At 35.6% G+C, this 22636-nt stretch overlaps 1 protein-coding gene across 1 annotated transcript in view; it reads left to right on the top strand.

The window, feature by feature from the left end:
* The window catches only part of LOC144615073 (uncharacterized), a 430524-nt gene that overhangs the window by 214819 nt on the left and 193069 nt on the right, over nucleotides 1-22636 (top strand). The window contains exon 5 of the mRNA XM_078441574.2: nucleotides 499-599. Within this exon, the coding sequence (XP_078297700.2) occupies nucleotides 499-599 (101 nt within the window). The remainder of the gene's footprint in view (nucleotides 1-498; nucleotides 600-22636) is intronic.

The following is a 22636-nucleotide window of genomic DNA, read 5'->3' as shown; positions in this document are numbered from 1 at the left end:
CAACAATAACAGAACAGTCACAAAGTACATTTTAGTCATCTCCAAAGTCTTGAGAGACTCTGGAATATAGAAACTGACAAGGCCACATGATGTATAAAAATAAACTCCGACCTCTGCAGCAACCAGTGCAAGAAGCCAAACTACCAGCTATGCAGCAGTCAGCCCCATGTGGCCATGATGGTCAATAACTTTCAGTCGCTCTAATTTTTTCCCCTACTTCCATCATAGGACCAACCAAGAGAGAGCAAAACATGCACCTCTACCAATAACATAAGATCCCCCTTTTAGTTAGTCCACATTCAGCTTCCCCATCCCAACAATCTTCAATTAGAGCATATCTAAAGCTCTCTCTTTCTGCCATGAAACTCTCACACTTTCCTTCTTGCCTATGGGTCTCTTTCACATGCAAGTGATGGTGTCTGACTCCCTTTCTGCGGTAAGGTCTGAAAAAATACTTTCGATTGTTTTCATTTGCATAATTTTCATTTATTTCCACAGTTTTCCTGTTGGTTCCAGCAGGATGTGGTCTACATTGCCATTGTTGGGGATCCCAGCTTTCAACCAAATGCAGTACCCACAGACATCCCCTGTGTCTTGTGGTAAGTCGGCACCAGATCTGGAACTTGTTCTCTTTGCATTGAATTTCTTGTGTATTTTTTTTTTTCAGTTTGGTGCTCAGTTTTGATTACTTGTTTTTATCTGTTTGGCATCCTTGGTAGAATCGGGCCATTCCTTTTAACACCTTTTTGCTAGTGTGTGTGTGTGTGTGTGTGTGTGTGTGTGTGTGTTACTGTTTTGTGTTGTGCTGTGTGTGCTGTGTGTCATAAAAGAAGAATCACAGAGTGAAACACAGATAAGATACTATAAACCTGTTGTTTCAAGCCAGCATCTAAGACCAGTGAGTTTGCCATTCTTACTGGATCTATATCTACTTGGACAAACTTTGCTGTGGGTCGTTTTTAAAACTAGATGTGTTTCTCCTTCTTCCTTGATTTTTTTGGGGGTCCTGAGAACTTGGTAGTGATCCAGAGAGAGATTACAGTTTTCCATCTCTCAGAGAAGCACAGATTTGGGGGTATACAGTAGGAAATGACCACTGTCAGGTTGGGGGCCTGAACCAAGCCTGAGAACCACAGGAGCTGATGGTAAGAGTCAAAGGGCCTGAGAATGGGAGGGTCAATTATGTATAAGTCTTGGCCCAAGTCCAAAGGCCAGAGAACCAGAAGCACTGATGTCTGAGTACAGGAGAAAGTGGATGTTCCAATTTAGGCCGAGAGGATGAATTCATCCTTCCTCTGCTTTTTTATTCTATTCAGGCCCTCAGTGGATTGGATGATGCCCACCACATTGGTGAGGACATAGCCTCTTTATTCATTCTACAGATTCAAGTGCTAGTATCTTCTGGAAACACTCTTACAGTTTCATCAGCTGTCTGGGCATCCCTTAGCCCACTCAAGTAGACACATAAAATTAACCATCACACTGAACTATATACATCAACATATACACATGTTGGTCAGAATGTAAGATACTAAATCCAGGATGACAAAAGCTGATTGGACTATCCCAAAAAGAGACCTACAGGATCCCTTTTTGACAATAAACCTGATTATTTAAAGAAAAGAAAAAGAAAAGAAAAGAAAAGAAAAGAAAAGAAAAAGATCCCAAAATAGAGCAAAGTCTCCTAAAAGCCATATCCAAAACATTTCTAGAAAAGATCAATTGGATCATAATACAGTCATATAAACAGAGAAAAGATCAAACTAAAGGAGATATTCAGGATAAACTAGAATTTTTCTCACAACATTTGGGAGTTAAAGAGGTAACGTTATAACAGGAGTCCTTTCATCTCATTTTGTCAGTGGAGTTAAACCTTGAATTGAAGACCTAATTGGAGAACAGGAATTAAAATGGGAAACAGATCTTTAGCTGAACTAAAACACCTAGCAGAACAAAAATTAAGCAGAACCTGAAATAATGTAGATGTCCCTGTAGATCACACAGTTAGGTGGCCCACTTCCTAAACAACCACCTATTGTCAAAGACTTTGGAGGGATTATAAACAGAAGGGATATTGGAAAAAAGACTGTCCCCTCTTACGGAAGAAAAACTAAGACAAAGAAACATTGCCCAGTTCCGATTAATAAGGGTACTCAAAGGAAGGAAAACATCCAATATTCTGTCCTACCCTTAAACATTCAAGATGAATTAATTATAAATATAGAGGGCACAATGCACTGAACTGTGCCCCCCAATCCATATATTTAATGCTCTAACCCCAATGTAACTATATTTGGAGATAGCAGGTTTTAAATTTATATTACTTATAAGGAGGTATTAAAAGTCAAGTGAGGTCAAGAGAGTTTGGCCCTAATCAGGTAGGATTAGTATCCTTATAAAAAGATACACCAGGGAGTTCTTTTATCCTACCCCTACTAATCCCTCCCCCTACATTCATACCACCCTATGAACACACCAAAAAAAGGCATGTGAACACAGCGGGCAGGTGGCTGACTACAAACCAGAGAGATAACTGTCACCAGAAACTGAATTTGCAGGTACCTTGATTATGGATGGCCCAGCCTCCAGAACTGTGAGAAATAAATTTCTGTTAAGTCATTCAGCCCATGATGTTTTGTTATGACGGCACACGCTCACTAGTACAGAGTCTAGCTCATTGACTCCTGGTAGATACAGGTGCTATTCTTTCCACATTAAACCTTGCCACCTTTGCACAACCTTCCTGAATAAGCATTACACACAAATGATAGGTATTTCAAATAACCCACAGATTTTCCCTATTGATCTTAACTGTGACCCTATGTCCTTGACTGGAAAACATTCCTTCTAGCTCTGTGTTATGTTACCTGCAATTTTAATAGCAAGAGACTTTCTTTGCAAATGGAATTTTAATCTTAAATGTACATCAGTGAGACTATTTCTTGTGGTTCCCAAGGACTTACTTATTAATAATCAAGTTGTGTCTGCCCTGTATATACCTTTGCCTTCTCCATTATATTTGATGCATACCACAAATAAATATATCTTGCCTTGTACCCAACACTCTGTAGGCTAAAAATTCCAGTGGCATTGGAAACAAACAACCCATTAAATTTCAGATAAATTCTACAAAACAGTTACCAAAATATTCCTTGAATAGAACTTCCCCAATATTTCTTGAAGCCAGAACAAAATGAAGGGCTCAAACCTACAGATGAAAGGCGTATATAAAAAGGTCTTTTCTTACCTTATACTAACCCTTGTAACATCCCCATCCTTCCAGTAAATAAAACAAATGGACAAGATATCAATTTGTTGAAGACCCCAAAGCCATCGATAAATTTGTTATCCATCTCTTCCCAGTAGTACCTAACCCAAATAGCATCCTTTCATTAATTCCTCCTTAAGCAATTTGTAGGGATTGAGTCACAGAGCAGGAATGAATGTTTTCCAGTCAAAGGTTGAGGGGTTCAGTTAAGGTCAATAGAGAAAAATATGTGAGTTACTTGAAATACCTATCACCTACATGGAATGTTTTTGAGCAAAGGTGGAAGGGTTTAATAGCATCCTTCCATCAATTCCTTCAGTAGTCAACTTGTTTCACTGCATCTTTTCTCTGACTTTATTGGTGTGTCTCTACACTAAGAGAGTCAGCACCTGTTTGCATTCTCCTGAATGACCTGGACAGTCATGCTACAGGAGTTCACTGAAAAACATTCTTTTTTCTAAGTTCTCAATTAAGATTTAAAAGATCTAATTTTTTCATGTGATTCAGTTATGAGACAACATGTACCTATTCTCTTACTTTGTTCATAAAACAAGGAAACCCCTTAAAAATATCCAATTTATTTGCTCTTAGCCTTAGCAGAAAAGAGGCATAAAGTTTCAAAAGATAAATTACAGTTACCCCAAGACATATTCCATTATTTAGGGTATGACATATCTCAGCAGGGAAGAGCATTCTATCTTGATAGACTGAAAACTATCCAATCTCATCCTACGCTTCTTACAAAATGATCACTGAAAAGATATTTAGGTTTAACAGGAATTGCAGACAATGTGTGCCATTTTTTTGCTTGAGATTGAAATAGTTTATGAATTGACTAAGTCTTCAATAACAGAGCCTCTCTTCTAGAAGCCGAAACATGAATAGGTATTCTGTAGCCTAAAGAAGCCTCTTCAACAGACTCCTCTAAGTATTACTACTATGAGCCATTTTGTCTATTTGTGCATAAGATATCTGGAAAAGTCTTTGGGGGTTCAACTTGACTTCATGGGAAATATAAAAAAACTCATTGCTTACTGTAACTTTACCCTTGGCCTAGTTGCAAAGGTTTATCCAGCTGTTTTAAAACACTGGTTATCTCTATAAAACATGTTGATGCTATGCTTCTGCTGAAATAGTTCTAGATTCCTTGCTTAGATTCATGGTTCCTCATGCAGCACACATATTAATGCTAATTCAGTATGTACAACATTTTTAGTCAACCAATTAATTTCTTACGAGATTCTGTTACTTTCACTCTTACCTTACCATTCACTATTGCAGTGCTCTGAATGCTGCCACTCTCCTGTCTTCATTAGAACAAGAGGAACATCATGCTTGTCTCACCTCCCTTGGGGGATGCGCTGTACCTTACTTGGATTACTATAGACTCCCACCGATCATTTTGACCTAGTATGGTTTGTTGGTGGCTTATACTTCAAAACTAAAACTAGAGGGTGTCAAGTATGCTATACTATGATTAATTTAGGCTTAGCTTTAGAGTATAGTCCTCTGTTGGGGGCTCCTGGGTGGCGCAGTCGGTTAAGCGTCCGACTTCAGCCAGGTCACGATCTCGCGGTCCGTGAGTTCGAGCCCCGCGTCAGGCTCTGGGCTGATGGCTCGGAGCCTGGAGCCTGTTTCTGATTCTGTGTCTCCCTCTCTCTTTGCCCCTCCCCCGTTCATGCTCTGTCTCTCTCTGTCCCAAAAATAAATAAAAAAAAAGTTGAAAAAAAAAATTTTAAAAAAGAATATAGTCCTCTGCCTGAGGTAAAATCAGCCCAGATAGCAAAGTTTATGTATTAACTAGATCTTGTTAGCTAGCCAAAGGCCAGAAAGTAAACATATATACAGATAGCAGTTATTCTTATGGAGTAGCACATGACTGTGGGATACTTTGAAAACAAATGAATTCCCTCATCTCTATTGGAACCCTCATCAAAAATGGACAGCAAGTTTAAAGAAGTCGTACATGCAATCCTGCTTCCTAGAGTGGTAGCTATTTAAAAAGTCAAGGCTCATGCAAAAAGAGATAATACGGAAGCTAAAGGAAATACTCTAGTGGATCACTATGCCAAAATAGATCAGTCTTTATATAGGATGTGATCCTATATACATCTTCAAAGGATAACTCCCTGGAGGAATGCAGAGAGGCCATTATAAAGCATCAGTATTTAGCCCCTGATTCTGAAAAGGAAGAATGGAAATAAATCTGACTGCATCCTTTAGTCAGATAATATCTGGCACTCAAGACAGTGGCTTGGTGGCACCAAGTGATTTCAAATGAGTATTAGCTAAATTTCTCTATAGAACTACTCATCATGGTATCGACAAATTAGTTACTAACTTAAATCAGCATTGCTGGGGAAACTTTAAATAGACAGCTGTGGTTATTTTGGGGTCACGTGTTACTGCTCAACAACATAATTCTAAAACAAACTGTAAAGATGGGACATAGGAATCAGAGCCTCAAGGGCCCTTTGAACATCTACAGTTGAATTTTTACAGCTTCCATCCTCCCTGGGATTTGAATATGTTTTAGTTATTTTGCATATATTTTTTCAACGTGGTATGAAGCATTTCTAGCGTTGGAGGTGACATACTTAAACATATGAACCTTCCTATTATCAGTTAACAGAAAGATAACTGATGTTTCCTGAGGCAGTAGACCATATGACCATAAGTGCTAGTAGCCTTTGACCAAGGGAATTCAAGATTTCCTGAAAGTTCTCATAAGTTTAAGAATGTCATTGTTCCTTTCAACTTTTCTACAAGATTGTGGGTGTTAAGGACAGTGTAGTGAGGGGTAACACTGTACAGAGTTCTTTTATAATGGCTCTCATAAAGTGTGTGCCTTGATCACTTCTTGTAAAAATCAGCATGCTCCAGATTGGAAACACAGCATCAAGCAGGCTTCTTGTTAATATAAAGGCTGTAGCATAAATTCAGCAGTTTTTGTAAGGCAGTAGACCAAACACTTGCCACCCGGAAGAGAGACACAGAGATCTGGATATGTAACCCAGTTAATGTCTGGCCATGGTTGACACTTCATGCTACAAACAACTCTTTTTCTTTCTTGTTCCCTTTCCTCCAGCTCCCTGCGCTGAATCGCCTTGTGCCTCTACTGTATCAGTATTCCCTTTGTGATCACAACACCTGGTCCTGTTTGCCTCAGACTAACCACCTCATGCACTTTAGGAATAGAACTCTGAGATTGTCAGTACACAACAACCCAAATTAAATAAGTAAGCAAGGGTGGAATTTCTGTCTCCAAACATGAGCTGCAAAATGAGGCCACTCTTGATTATTGAGGAAAACTACCTATATTACTGACTCATTACTTACGTAAAGAAAATCATAACATTATTCCCATAAGTGAGAATTACACAAATCATAAAGAAAAAACTATAGAAAACTTACTGGTAACTCTAGTAGAAGTTATTAATGACACCATCTCTGCCCTAGATGGAATAAGAGATGAGTCTCACATTGGTACAAGTAATGAAGGAAAATCACAATGCTCTATATTTCTATTGTCTAGTCATAGTAGCATCTGTGCCATTACTAATACTTCTTGTATTAATGAAAAAGACAAGGTGGACAAGGCTATATAAAACTTTAAAATAAAAGCTATTTGGATCTCTCAGGTTCATCCTCATGGCGAGTGGTATTTGTTCTTTTGGCATAGGGTAGGCAATTGGGATTCCTGGTTCTGAAGCATCTTAACAGAGACTATTAACTGTTTTGGTTTTGGTTTTGGTTTTTTTAACAATGTGGTCAAAATTCTCCATTGCACTCTATCTAGGATCTTACAAAATTTTGTGTAGCTGTTCCCTCATTAGATGATTGACATGATAATACAAGATGGTTAAGAAGATCTTACAATACAGGGCTGTCTGGGTGGCTCAGTAGATTAAGTATCTGACTCTCACGGTTCATGAGATCGAGCCCTACTTCCAGCTCTGCCCTGACAGCTCAGAGCCTGTTTGGGATTCTCTCTCTCCCTCTTTCTCTGCCCCTCCTCTACTTATGTGCATGCTCTGTCACTCAAATTAAATAAAGAAATAGTTTTAAAAAGAACTTGCAATACAGTTAACTATGGAGAAGACTGAACAGAGTCCCTAAGCAGTAATGATCTGGATTTCTAGACTACTCTGAATTGTTCAACCTTTCACAACTGAGATAATGACCAAAAGAAGAGGTTGGGAGACTAAATATACAAATATGCAAATATACAAATATACAAATATACAATGGCCGAGGCACCTGGGTGACTCAGTCAGTTGTGTCTGACTCTTGGTTTTGGCTCAGGTAATGATCTCATGGTTTGTGGTCTTAAGCACCATGTCAGACTCCATGCTAGCAGTGAGGAGCCTGCTTGGGATTCTCTCTCTCTCCTTCTCTCTGCCCCAACCCTGCTCACCCTCCCTCTCTCTCAAAATAAATAAACATTTTTATATATATATATATATATATATATATATATATATATATATGTATATGTATATATACATGCCCAAACCATATATGAAAATAGAACTCTCACTAAAACTTCAGTAGCAAACAGCCTGGAGGATAAACCACTACCTCTTCAGTGATTAGTCAGGAAGGACCAGGGTTTGGTCAGCAACTTCAAGGTTTTCTAATTTTTGACCCTGCTTTCCAGACCAAGCAGAAAATATATATATATATATATATATATATATATATATATATATATATATAGTATATATTTATACATATATATATAAATTTATAAATAAATTTATAAATATAAATTAAATTTATAAATATATATAAATATAAATTAAATTTATAAATATAAATATATATGTATATATATTTATGTATATTATATATATATATATATATTTGGCTCTCCAACCAATTACACATAATGCTCCACCTCAATTTAGTCTGTCCCCAACTTCCCTACATCATCAACCTCTAAGCAGAACATACCTGAAGTCCTTTTCTGCTCTAAAGTTTTCAAACTCCTCTACCTGCTATTGAGTCTCTTCCAGATGCAAGCAATGGTGGCTGACTGACTTGCTATAGAAAAATCTGAGTAGGTCAGCTTTGTTTACCTCATTTGGATGTGTTTTTGTTTATTGCCACAGTTTCCAACTAGTAATCATTGAATGAAAAGTCTTTTTCTTCTCTTGATGAAAAACCTAAATCATATGAAGACTGTTGCAATTATTGTCTTAGCACTGTACACTAAATACTGATATCCCACTGCCTAGTGTTTTCAAGACAAGTGTGAAGTCATAGCTTAATTCATTACAAGTGATATAGAAGGTCGTATCCAGGCTTGCTTTATACCAGATAATAACGGAATAATCAGAGAATAGAAGTTCATTGTTGTGCAAAAGCAAACACCTATGTGGTATCTAGGTAACAAGCAATAGTGAGACTCTGTTCCCACTTAACAGTACTTAACAATGAACCCATTACTCTGGATTCTTAGTGTAGAAGTTTCTTACTGTTAAAGTCTGCACTGAGCACAGAACATCAAGGAAGGCTGAAGTGAGGCTAGAGAGATTGGAAGGCATAGGGAGATATATTTACTCATTTGGAATTTTATATACATTTTTATAGTTTTCAGTAATAATGTGTTACTTCCATAGTTGAAAGCTAACTTATCTAGATCCTAGGACCTTATACCCAGGATAATTTTGTCAATTCCCAACCATGGATCAATTCTTGTCAATCTTGACCACTTTGTGGTATGGAAAACCCTAATGAGATGAGCCTGGCAAGGTTAAATCAGCACCTATGTCCCTGATACCCAGTGATTTCTGACTCTCAATACCAAGCTCCTTCTAGTGTGCCATACCACAACAGGGAAATTTTGTCTTGGTAGAATGGCACAAATCCATGTGTATGATATAAACCAAAACATCAACTGAGTAAAAACAATAAGAACTATGTATAATTATGCATTATTTGCATAAATCAATCTACCAGTACGTTTTAAAATTAAATTCGGTAGAATCTCTTTTGTGTCTATTGTATTGAGACTTATGTGACATTTATCAGATGTAACTATTATGGATCACAAAACCTTTTCTAAAACTAAAAAAAAAAAAAAATAGATTTTTCCACATCCTTGAACAACACTTCAGCTTTTGAAAACCAAAGATATATGTGTTTAGTGAACTTAATCCACTGAGCAGGATCTTTTCATTTATACAGATCTTTTCATTTATACCGCAAGTTTATTTTAAACTTCAAAGTTACAGGGCCAGAAAAATTTGAAAATTTGTTTCTTAGATATAGGCATAAATGGGCATGTGTTTGTTAATATGATATTCAGTGAAGTCCAACCTTTCTTATTACTATTACTTGCATTTTCAAAATGAGTAAAACATTCAAATTCTTTAGAAGATATTTGAGATTCAAGATCATGATTACATTTTAATATAATTGCATTATTTAATTTAAAATATTACAAAGATCCTAATTTTTAATAAATTAACATTGGCATCGTGTAGATTTCCTGAAAACATATTGTATTTATTCATGATTTATGTTATCAGTTATAGCTAAGACTTTTTCCTCATTATAGAGATGCAATCAACAAAGCTACCTCTGTTTTTTTTGTTTTTTCTACTTCAAATGCTACATGAAAAGAAATGAGAAAATTCTAGTTCTGTGAACACTAACATTTGTTCTTGATTAAAAGAATTATTTTCTCATGCCAGAACATTAGGTCCAGAAGCTAAATAGTAAGAAGGAGAATAAATGCCAGTTTATTAGGTTGATGTTACTATTAAGATTATTCAGATAACTGATTACACAATTTTCAGTTCCATTCTATTTACATTGTATTATTTAATTGAAATGCAATTCAAATAAATCTAATCAATGTTCAGGTCAGGTATTTCGCATAGAATATTTATTCCGTTCTATCTCTTAATCAGTGCTAAGATGAATCTTAAAGTGCCTTTTACTGAGTTACTTTTTCTCCTTTACCAGAAATAAAGCTTTATCCTTTATCAAACCTTTATCCTTAAGACAAAAATCACTACGGGTAAAACGCATAATCAGAAAGGGTCTGAGAGGTGAGATAAAGTGATCATGGAGGAGGAGTATTTGCTGGGAGTCAGAAGGGGCTCAGAAATCATAACACATAATCACTGGTGCTATCTCCACATAAGCTAGATCCTGCTGGTACCATGGAAGCTATTGCACCTGTGCATCTATGTCAGGTTTTCCCATGGTTTTACAAAAGTTCTTCAATTGACCCCATTTGTGGCTTTTTCTGCTTCATGTAGAATGTGAATGTCCCAACATGATATTATCTTCCAGTCTAAGTTATGAAAAGATGTGAACTAATGTGCCTCAAGAGAGTACTAACACTTAGGGCCCATCTGAGTCTTCTGAATGATGATTAGAATAATCTAAACAATTATTTTCTGATTAACTACATTCATAGATTGATTGATTGATTGACTGATTGTAACTACATTGATTGCTCTGCTCTCAGATCTTTGTTGGCTATAAACATTCTTTAAATTATAGTAAAAAATGAACTGATACTAGTATTAACCTTGTATTAATAGATTTTCCAAAGTCACACAGAACTGACCAAATCCTCTTCAGGACTAGATCAGATGTTAAAGATTGGATGTTTGCCATGAGGATAATGTGTTCTTTAGAACCATAAGTAATTCGCTTATGGTTCTATTATTGGGGTACCTTCCTTTATTTTCATATGCTTTGTAAAAATAAGAATGAATCCATCTAAATCACGGGATACAGCATATCAACTCAGAATAAGCTAATAGTAGTACTAGCAAATGTACTAAGAAGAATATTTTTCTAAGACATATAATTATACTGCCTTCTGTTTTTAAAAATGGAGGCATTACTTCTACTTATGATATAGAAATCTGCAAGAAAATGACACTTCCATCATTAAATGGAGAAAATATCTGGATAATCTATAAAATCATAATTATCTAGGGACCATCATAGACCAGAGAGCACAAAATAACCAAGTAAACTATTTTAAGGAGAGACAATCCCCCGTAAAGAGATAGATTTCACCACTGGAATAGGTGACTGCCATATAAGTAAAAAAGACAAAATCAGCATAACTTCTAGGAAATGCTTAAAACTCAAATGTAGGTTAGTGTCTGAGTTTGAAATAGATATGATCTTCATAGTAACAAAGAAAGCTTGCACCCACTCACAACTTTTTCACAAGATATGAGGTTTCTTCTGATGAAATATTCTAACATTGACTGTGATTGTGTTTCCACATATCTGTGAATATTCTAAAAAAACATTTACTTGTATACAATATTATACAGTTGTGTGGTATGTGAATTATATCTCAATAAATCTGTTAAAAAATTTATAGGGATAAAAGTCAGATCAGTGGTTGACAATAGCTGGGTTAGTAAGTGTAGATTGATTAAAAAAAGAAACTCTTGGGGCGCCTGGGTGGCGCAGTCGGTTAAGCGTCCGACTTCAGCCAGGTCACGATCTCACGGTCCGTGAGTTCGAGCCCCGCGTCAGGCTCTGGGCTGATGGCTCAGAGCCTGGAGCCTGTTTCCGATTCTGTGTCTCCCTCTCTCTCTGTCCCTCCCCCGTTCATGCTCTGTCTCTCTCTGTCCCAAAAATAAATAAACGTTGAAAAAAATTAAAAAAAAAAAAAAAGAAACTCTTTGACATTATGGAACTATTCTAAACTATGGCTATTATGTTAGTAATAAAATTACACAAGTGTGTCAAAACTAGTGAACTTGTATATTTTAAAAGGATTCATTTTACTACATGTAAATTATGCCTTAGTAAAAATGCCTAAAAAATTAAGATGGCAAAGACCAGAGGAGCTATAAATAAAAGTGATGATTTGAAATAAGAGGAGCAGAAATAAGACAAGATCTAGATTATTAATGGATGATTTTGAAATCAGTGTTAGGACCTACTCTACAATGTACTACCCTTGTAGAATTGAACATAGTTTTTGCATTTTAAAAATTGTCACATCTGCTTCTAGCCAAAGGAAAATTAACCCCAAATTACCTTCAAAAAGCACTAATGCGTTAGTCAGGAGTTCTGACAGGGATTATTCAAGGCTTAATTGAAGAGAGTTTAATAAAGAGAAATTACAGATCTGGAGGAAGTTCTCTCTTCTCCTTGACTTTGATCCATGTCTGAGCCATACCACTGGTAAATCCAACCAGAAACTAGAATATAAGGATTCTGGTGTAGTCTATGGAGGCCAATAACTTAGAGCAGAAAGCTGTGCAGAAAAGGACAGAGAGTGGATCTAGTGGGTATGTAAATAATAATCAGTGCAATGTTTAAAACTAATTTTATAATTGCAATTATAATTTAATATGAACCAGTGGATGATTCACCTGAGAATGATAAAGCACAAATATAGGATGGGCTTTCCTTAATATATTTAAATAGCAGACTTAGGTAAAAATATATACATAATTGGTCTAAATTATATAGACTTAGGTAAAAATATAAACATAATTGGTCTAAAATGTGTTTGTTTGAACACACTAAGAAAATTCTAGATGCACTTTTCAAAAGGAATTGGGAAAAAAAAAGAAGAATCAAAGATCACCTTTGCTAGTTTGGTCATTTTAACAATGTAAAGTATTTCAGTCCATCAACACAGAATATCTTACCATTTATCTATATCCTTTTAAATATCTTTCATCAGTGTTTTACAGTTTTCTGTGTACAAATCTTTCATCTCTTTAGTTAAGTTTATACCTAAATATTTTATTATTTTTGTTACTATTGTGAGTGAGTTCCTTTCTTAATTTCCTTCAGACAGTTCACTATTTGTGTAGAGAAATATGACTGACTTTTGCACTTTGAATTTCTATCCTACCACTTTATTAATTTTTTTTGTTAATTCAAATAGTATTTTGTTGAATCTTTAAGGTTTTATACATATATGATCATGTCATCTTCAAACAGATGATTTTACTTCTTCCTTTTCTATTTGGATACCTTTTAATTATTTCACTTGTCTAATTGCTCTGGTGACTTCCAGTACTATGTTGAACATAAGTGATAAGAGTCTGCATCCTTACTTTGTACTGGATGAAGTACCAGAAAAAGTACAACAGAGGGATAACTAAGATGGCAGAATAATAGGAGGACCCTAGGCTTGCCTCATTCCTTGAACAGAGATGGAAAAATATCAAGTCATTCTGAACACCCCAAAAATGAATCTAAGGACTCACAGAATGAACTGCACAACTAGAGGGAGAAAAGGAACCACATCGTGAAAGGCAGGAGGTACAGAGACATGATTTGGGGGAGAAGAGGATCAAGCATACTGCAGAAGTGAGGGATAGTGAGGGAGCCCTAGCATGGAGAGAGGGAGAGAGAGAGAGAGAGGGAGAGGGAGGGGGATTACACAAGGAAAACACTTCCCCAAAGCCATTGATTGGGAAACCCAGAGGGGCTGATTTTTGTGAATGTTTACAACCAGCTGAGCTCAAAGAATGGAGTTTTAGAGGTCCATGCCATGGCCAGTGTGGAGCTGTGTGCGTGCTGTAGCGCTCCTGTAGAGAAGGAGGGCAGATAGCCTGGAGGCATATAGTGCATCTGAGGATCCCCCAAGACTCAGTAGGAGAGATGGTTCCTCCTTCTTGGAGAGCATCTGGGAGAGGTGACATTGCCACTGTGGGGACAGAAGAGCCAGTGGGCACCATTACACTCCCCTGCCTTTCAGCATAAATGCAAAGACACCAGGTGAGGGTAACTAACCAGCTTTTTGCTGCACTTTACTCCAGACTCCAAGATCCAACACACTGGTATGCCTGCCTTTTTGCAACAAACCTGCACCAGCCCTGCATGGTGAGACACACCCTTAGAGAACCAGCATGGGTCCACACCATGGTAGGTCCTGTAAGTTTGGAATTTTAAAACTCAGTCAGCCTGCCTGGGATAGAACCTAGGTGCATTGTAGTGTTAGGTGGGCAGACAGCCTGGACACAGACAGGGTGAAGGCAGTGATCTGAGGGATGCCTGGGACACATGAGGGGATATCGTTTGCTCTTCTCTAAGGGCTTTGTAGACAGCGACGGGCATGAACTCCCCTCTCCAGGGACAAGGGAGAGAGCTGGCGCTATTTCACTCCCCTACCCCTCAGCATGTATTAACTTCAGTAAGCAGCACTGTGTCAACAGAAGGGCCTAAATTTCATTCACAAAGCCCTGCCCCCCTGCACTCTGCAGTTGCTACTTTCCTAGGGCAAGTGTGCCTGAGAACCAAAACAGCAGGCTCCTCCCCAGAAGACCAGCACAACCTCCCCACACACATGCACCATGTCTACTGACCATAGGGTGCTACAAAGCTTCAGCTCTAGTAGAAATAGCATCAGGTCTCTTTTAGCAAGCAGACCAGAACACACCTAGTTAAAACTCACCACACTCTCTCCAAAATCCAAACACTTCCCACTGTAGGCAAGAAGAAATTCTATAGAGGAGTGACCTGAGGGAAAAATAAGACAAAACATAACAGCAGAGTACTCACAGTATACACCAAAACACTTCCTGAAGTGCTAGACCCTGGATGTTGTATGAATTTTTCTTAATAAAGCCATTAGTCCCAGGAACAGGAAACCTAACAGGCTTTCCTAACACAAAGAAGAAGACAGAGACCTAGACAGAATGCCAAGATGAAGGAATTCACTTCAAAAGAAAGAACAAGAAAAGGTCATGGCCAGGGATCTAATTTGAAATAGGTATAAGTAATATACCTGAACCAGAATTTAAAACACTGGTCATAGGAATACTAGCTGCACTTCAGAAAATCATAGAAGACACCAGGAAGTCCCTTACTACTGAGATAAAAGATGTAACAACTAGTCAAACCAAAATAAAAATGCTATAGCTGAGTTATAAAAATCAATGAATGTAATGACCACAAGGTTGGAAGAAGCAGAGGAATGAACAAGTAATATAGAAGATAAAATTATGAAATCTAATGCAGATAAAAAGGAGAGGAAAATAAAAATATTGGATTATAAATGTAGACTTAGAAAACTAATTAACTCCATAAAGTGTAATAGCATTCATATGAATCCCAGAAAAAAAGAAGAGAGGAACAAAAGGGCAGAAGGTTTATTTGACGACATTATAGCTGAAAACTTCCTTAATCTAGGGAAGGAAACATACATCCAAGTCCAGGAGGCACAGAGAACTCCCACCAAAATCAACAAAAGCAGGTAAACACCAAGAAATATTATAGTTAAATTTGCAAAATATAGAGATAGGGAAAAAATCCTAAAAGCAGCTAGGAAAAAAGTCCCTAAATTACAAGGGAAGACAAATCAGGCTAGCAACAGATCTCTCCACAGAAACTTGGCAGGCCAAAAGGTAGTGTCATGATATATTCAATGTGCTGAATGGGAAAAATATGTAGCCAAGAACACTATATTTAGTCTGTCATTCAGAATAGGAGAGACAAAGATTTTCCCAGACAAAAATTTAAAAAGTTTGTGACAACTAAATTAGCTCTGCATGAAATATTAAAGAGGACTTTTTGAATGAGAAAGACCAAAAGCAATAAAAACTAGATAGGAACAGAGAAAATCTCCAGAAACAATGACTTAATAACTAATACAATGGTACTAAATTCATATCTATTAAGAATCACTCTGAATATAAATGGACTGAATGCTCCAATCAAAAAGCATAGGGGAGGGGTGCCTGGGTGGCTCAGTTGCTTAAGTGTGCAACTCTTGATTTTGGCTCAGGTCATGATCTCATGGTTCGTGAGTTCAAGCCCCACATCAGGCTCTGTGCACACAGCTCAGAACCTGCTTGAGATTCTCTCTCCATGTCCGCCCCTTCCCTGCTCTCTCTCTCTCTCAAAATAAATAAATAAACTTAAAAAAAAGTTTTGACTTCATGAAGAGAGATCTAGAGAAATTGTTTAAAAAAAAAAAAAGCATAGGGTGTCAGAATGGATTAAAAAAAAAGACCCATCTCTATGCTGCCTACAAGAGACTCATTTTAGACCTAAACATACTTACAGGTTGAAAGTGAGGGAATGGAGAACCATTTATAATGCTAATGGGCATCAAAAGAATACCTGGAGTGACTATACTGGAACAAACTTGCACCACTAGGGCACTACTATATCACAGTAAAGGGGACTACCTAACAAGAAGATCAAAAAATTATAAATATTTATGCCCCCAACAAGAAGCACCCAAATATATAAAATAATTAAAACATACATAAAAACTCATTAATAATAATACAGTAATAGGGGTGCCTGGCTTGCTCAGTTGGTAAAGCATGCAACTCTTGATCTCAGGGTTGTAATCTTGAGCCCTACATTGAATGTAGAGATTACTTAAAAATAAAATCTTAAATAATAATAATAAAACAATAATAGTAGGGGATTTTAACACTCCACTTACAACAATGGACAGATCATCTAAGCAGAAAATTAACAAGGAAACAATGGCCTTGAATGACACACTGGACCAGATGGACCTAACAGATATATTTAGAATATTTCATCCTAACGCAGCAGAATACACGTTCTTTTTGAATGCACATGGGACATTCCCCAGAATATATCACATACAGGATCATAAATCAGTCTTCAGAAAGTACAAAAAAATTGAGATCGCACCATGTGTATTTTCTGACAACAATGCTATGAAACTTGAAATCAACCTCAGGAAAAATTTGGTAACACCACAAATACATAGAGGTTAAAGAACATCATATTAAAGAATGAATGAGTCAACCAGGAAATTAAAGAAGAAATTTAAAAATTCATGGAAGCAAATGGAAATGAAAACATGACACTCTATAACCTTTAGGATGCAGCAAACTGATCATAAGAGGGAAGTGTAGAGCAATACAGGATTTATTCAAGAAGCAAGAAAAATCTCAGACATAACAACCTAACCTTACATCTAAAGGAGCTAGAGAAAAACAATAAATGAAGTCTAAAGCCACCAGGAGAAAAGAAATAATAAAGATTAGAGCAGAAATAGGTGATATAGAAACGAAAAAGTGAAAAAACATAATAGAACAGATCAATGAAACTAAGAGCTGGTTCTTTGAAAGAATTAATAAAATTGATAAGCCCATAACCAGTCTAATCAAAAATAAAAGAGAAAGAATCCAAATAAATACAATCATGAATGAGAGAGGAGATCACAACCAACACCACAGAAATACAATTATAATTATAAATATGTTTATTTTATATTTAAAGATACTAAATATATTAAAATATTAATATAAGTATATTGAATATATTAATATGAACATATTAATATATTTAATTGCGATTATAATTATTTAATTATAATTTTATAATTATATTGTGAGTAAATTATATGCCAGCAAGTTGGACAATCTGGAAGCAATGGACAAATTCCTAGAAAAATACAAATTACCCAAACTGAAACAGGAAGAAATAGAAAATTTGAACGACCCATAGCCAGCAAAGAAATTGAATCAGTAATCAAAAATCTCCCCAAAACCAAAAGCCCGGAGCCAAATGGCTTCCCAGGGGAATATTTATTCTTTTGAAACTGTTCCAAAAAATAGAAATGGAAGGAAAACTTCTAAACTCATTCTACGAGGCCAGTATTACCTTGATTCTGAAACCAGACAAAGACCCCACTAAAAAGGAGAATTACAAGCCAATATCCCTGATGAACATGGATGTAAAAATTCTCAACAAGATACTAGCGAGTGGAATCCAACAGTACATTAAAGGGATCATTCACCACAATCAAGTGGAATTTAGTCCTGGCTGCAGGGATGGTTCAATATTCATAAATCAATCAATGTGGTACCCCATATTAATAAAAGAAAGGATAAGAACCACATGATCCTCTCAATAGATGCAGAAAAATCAATTCACAAAGTATAGCCTCATTTCTTGATAAAAACCCTCAACAAAGTAGGGTTAGTTGGAATGTACCCTAAACATCATAATAGCCATATACAAAAGACCCACAGCTACTATCATCCTCAATGGGAAAAAACTGAGAGCTTTTCCTCTATGGCCAGGAAAAGACCATGAAGACTCCACCCAAAAATTGCTAAAACTGACGCACAAAAGTCACAGGATACAAAATCATGTACAGGAATCTGTTGCATCTTTATACACCAATAATGAAGCAGCAGAAAGAGAAATCAAGGAATTAATCCCATTTATGAATACACCAAAAGCCATAAAATACCTAGGAATAAACCTATCCAGAGAGGTAAAATATTTGTCCTCTGAAAACTATAGAACACTTATGAAAGTAATTGAAGATGACACAAAGAAATGGAAAAACACTCCATACTCATGGATTGGAAGAACAAATATTGTTAAAATGTCTATACTACCCAAAACAATCCACACATTTCAGGGAAATCCCTAACAAAATACAACCAGCATTTTTCAAAAGAAGAAATTTTTAATTTTAATGAAATCCAACTCATCAGTTGTTTTTTTTCATGAATTGTGAACTTTATATTATATTTAAAGATTAATTGCAAAAACCAAGGTCACTTTGATTTTCTCTTCTATTATTCCATGGAAATTGTAAGTTTTCTGTTTTGCTTTTTGGTCTATAATCTATTTTGTTTTAATTTTGGTTAATTGTATAAGGTCAGTCAGTTCTAGATTCATTCTTTTTTTCTTGTGGGTGTCCATTTGTTCCATATCATTTGTTGAAACAACTACCAATTTTCTGACAAATTGCTTTGCTCCTTTTTCAAAGGTCATCTGACTATATTTGTGTGAGTCTATATCTGGGCTTTCTATTTTATTTCACTGACATAATTTGTCTACTTTCACCAATACCACTAGGTCTTGATTATTGGTAACTTATCAGTTGGTCAGTATCAACAAAGTAATTTGCTGGGAGTTAATTCAGATTGTATTTTCTTTTCTATTTTTTAACAGGATAATTTCCATTACTACTAATCAATGAATTAAGTTTCAGATAATTTTTAAATAATTTCTTATAATTTTAATCCTTGACTGCTATAACATGCTCCTTTTTAACATTTTCCTTCAAAAGGGCTAACTTATAACTGACATTCAAAATGGATGTTTATTTAAAGCATGCCTAATAAAAGAAGAACTTCTCAAACTATGATAGATGGAAAAGTAATATACTGGATCTTGAATTTTTTGTGATGGGAGTTCATAAATATTTGTTATTTTTGTGATTATATTACCAGTCACTATGATACTAGAAGTCCTTTCTGGAACTTCCAGGGAGGAAGCCTAGACTCTTTTCTGAAATTGTGCACTGGAAAGTAGTGTAAAATTGGACAAGTGGTTTGCCCTTCTTGATATAATTATTTTTGCTCTAAAATGGGTATGCTTGTAACTGTTTTAAAAGTTTGGTGTAAAGATTAAATAAGACAAAATGGAGGTGGTTTAATACATAGTAATTGATTTTAAAGGATACCTTCCTTTTACCATCACATTTTCTCCTCATCTCAGTTTTTACTTTTACTCCTGGCCAAGAGATGATTGGATTTTAAAGGCATACACTCTATGATAGTATCCACATAAAATTTAAAATGGTGTATTGAGCATTTTGAAATTTCTTTGTTTTTAATCCGTAACTCAAAAAATTGATGCACACAGACACTTGATATGAAACAAAATTGCAATGGAATCATATCATATTAAAAGAGTTTGGAAACTGAAATTCAGAATCATACTGTGATCTAATATGCATGGATATGATGCATGGATATTATTCATATGATATAATATGCATGGGTATTATGTATGGGTATGATGTACAGTTTAAAGGTTTTATTATTTGATGTAACCTCATATATTCAAGAACAATGGCATGTTACTTTTTTATTCATATTGTTTTAGTAGAATATCATATTTCCTCCCAGTGTTATAGTCACCTCAGTACTCACTTTTGATTATATCTAGGCTAGAAGTAAATACAAATGTTCTTAAAATCTATCAATAACCCATTTTAACTGTAGTCAGTAATCCTTGATTTTGGCTGTAGTTAGTTATCCTTTTTTTTTAATTTTTTTAACATTTATTCATTTTTTTAATGTTTATTTTTGAGACAGAGAGAGACAGAGCATGAACGGGGGAGGGTCAGAGAGAGAGAGAGAGACACAGATTCTGAAGCAGGCTCCAGGCTCTGAGCTGTCAGCACAGAGCCTGACGCGGGGCCTAAACTCAGGAATTGTGAGATCATGACCTGAGCCGAAGTCGGACGCTCAACGGACTGAGCCACCCAGGCGCCCCTGTAGTTAGTTATCCTTAAATACTACATAAAATCAGGCTGCCAGTGGCACCAATAATTCTGAGACACTAGAATAAAATTTTCTTATATTAATATCCATTCTATACCAAAAGCCATTTCTCACGGGACTAACTTGATAGACTATTAAAGTAGTTTTGCAAGTGGCAATTCTAAATAATCTATAGTTTAATGATGCATCAAATGTTATACAACAAATCGTGCTAGAAATTTCACTAAAAATCAACTCTCTACAATAGATCATATTAAAATGGCTACATTTTAGGTCAAATATAGGATATCTTGGAAATTATACTGAAAATTGTATAGTGAGTGCATATACATTATTCTGCATAACGAAACTGGATTATTTACCTGAGAAACACTAATTTGAAGCCTTATTGAGCATAGAAAAAAAAAGATTTTTCAACATAGAAAATAAAATCTTTCCACAGACTTTTAAACAAATTCTTATTTTGTAATCATTATACTCAGAAAAGTGCAAAGAAATGTACAGTGAGATCTGCACATTCTTCATCCAGCTGCCTCCAACCAGTATTAACATCTTGCATAACCTAGTACAATAGCAAAACCAAAACATTAACATTGGTACAAACAACAGAGTTTATTTGGATTTCACCAGTTATACCTGCATTTATTTGTGTTTATACTGTGTATAGGCCTATATGCAATTTTGTCACATGTGTAGCTTTGTGTAAACACCACCACAATTGAGATTCTGAACTATACCATCACCACAAGTTTCCCTCATTCTATCCACTTCCTCAGCCATTCCTTCTCTAATACCTGGCAACCACTAATCGGTTCTCCATTTTTATATTATGTTATTTCTCAGATGTTATATAAATCAAATTATACAGTATGTATCCTTTTGAGGGTTTTGTTTTGCTTTGTTTGTTTTTTGTTGGTTTTTTTGTTTGTTTGTTTTTTTGTTTGTTTTTTTTTTTGGTCCTTGAGATCATTCAAGTTCGTTGGTGTATCATTTACTTCAATGCAATACTCCTTTGCAGAGAGGTATTCTATTCTATGGTATGGACATACCTGAGTTTAACCATTCATCCAATTAAGGGCATTGAGTAGTTTTCAGTTTGGGATTATTATGAATAAAACTACCATCATTGCTCAAATACTCGTTGCCTAAATCCATATGTTAAAATTGTTGGTGCTTCTGATTTTATACCTTGTTTGGAAGATGAGGAATAGTGCTGAAACCAGTTATTCTACAACCAAGATACAGCTTCCAGAATGTACCACCCCTAGTTTCCCATCTGAGGCATTGCTACTTCCATTGAGGCTCTGAAAGAACCACTGGGAAAACTCACAAGCTCTAGTTCTTTCCCAGTCTGTGAAGGAATTTCTTGACTCCCTTCATACCTATTATTATCCCCCAAGGAAAACAGACTCTGGAAATAAAAAACCTAAAAGAAAAAGGCCAGTGAATTCACATTGTAAGCAACCCAGCTCCATGACAAGTAATAGAAAAATTCTCTGAGGTAAGAGAATTTAAACTTTAGAAAGGAAAATATAGAGATAATAAAATACAAACTAATTTCTCTATAAATTATTCTGTGGTACATGCACAATGAAAAAAAGTCAAATAATATTTTAAAGTACACAATGATTTTATGCCACCTTTAGTCTCATACTGCCCAAAGTTATTTTATTTATATATGTCTTCTTGTCACACTATCCTACAATATTACAATAAAGCCTTACAATAAAGGCTCAATAATATGTAATTTATCATTAGTATTATCTCCTAATAATAAACATGATGACAATATTATCAATCTAAGTAAAAGTTTTCCTTCAAAATATTATGTTTACTTTGGAAAACTATAATCTCCAATATAATGTTCCCTTTATATAAAAGTTTGACATTTAAAATTTTATTACATCTAGAATATCTAAAAAATAAGGACCATATATAAAGGAAGCAATCCTCCCTAAATCTATATTGTAATACACATAATAATTCTATTTTCAATATATTTATTTTATATATTTTTAATTTTCTTAATGTTTATTTAATTTGAGAGATAGCGAGAGACAGAGCACGAGTGGGGGAGGGGCAGAGAGGGAGACACAGAATCTAAAGTAGG

This window comes from Panthera onca, chromosome F2 (genome assembly GCF_046562875.1).
Source record: "Panthera onca isolate mPanOnc1 chromosome F2, mPanOnc1 haplotype 2, whole genome shotgun sequence".
NCBI lineage: Eukaryota > Metazoa > Chordata > Mammalia > Carnivora > Felidae > Panthera > Panthera onca.
The sequence above is the reverse complement of the archived record's forward strand: the minus strand, read 5'-3'. Positions and strand labels throughout refer to the sequence as shown.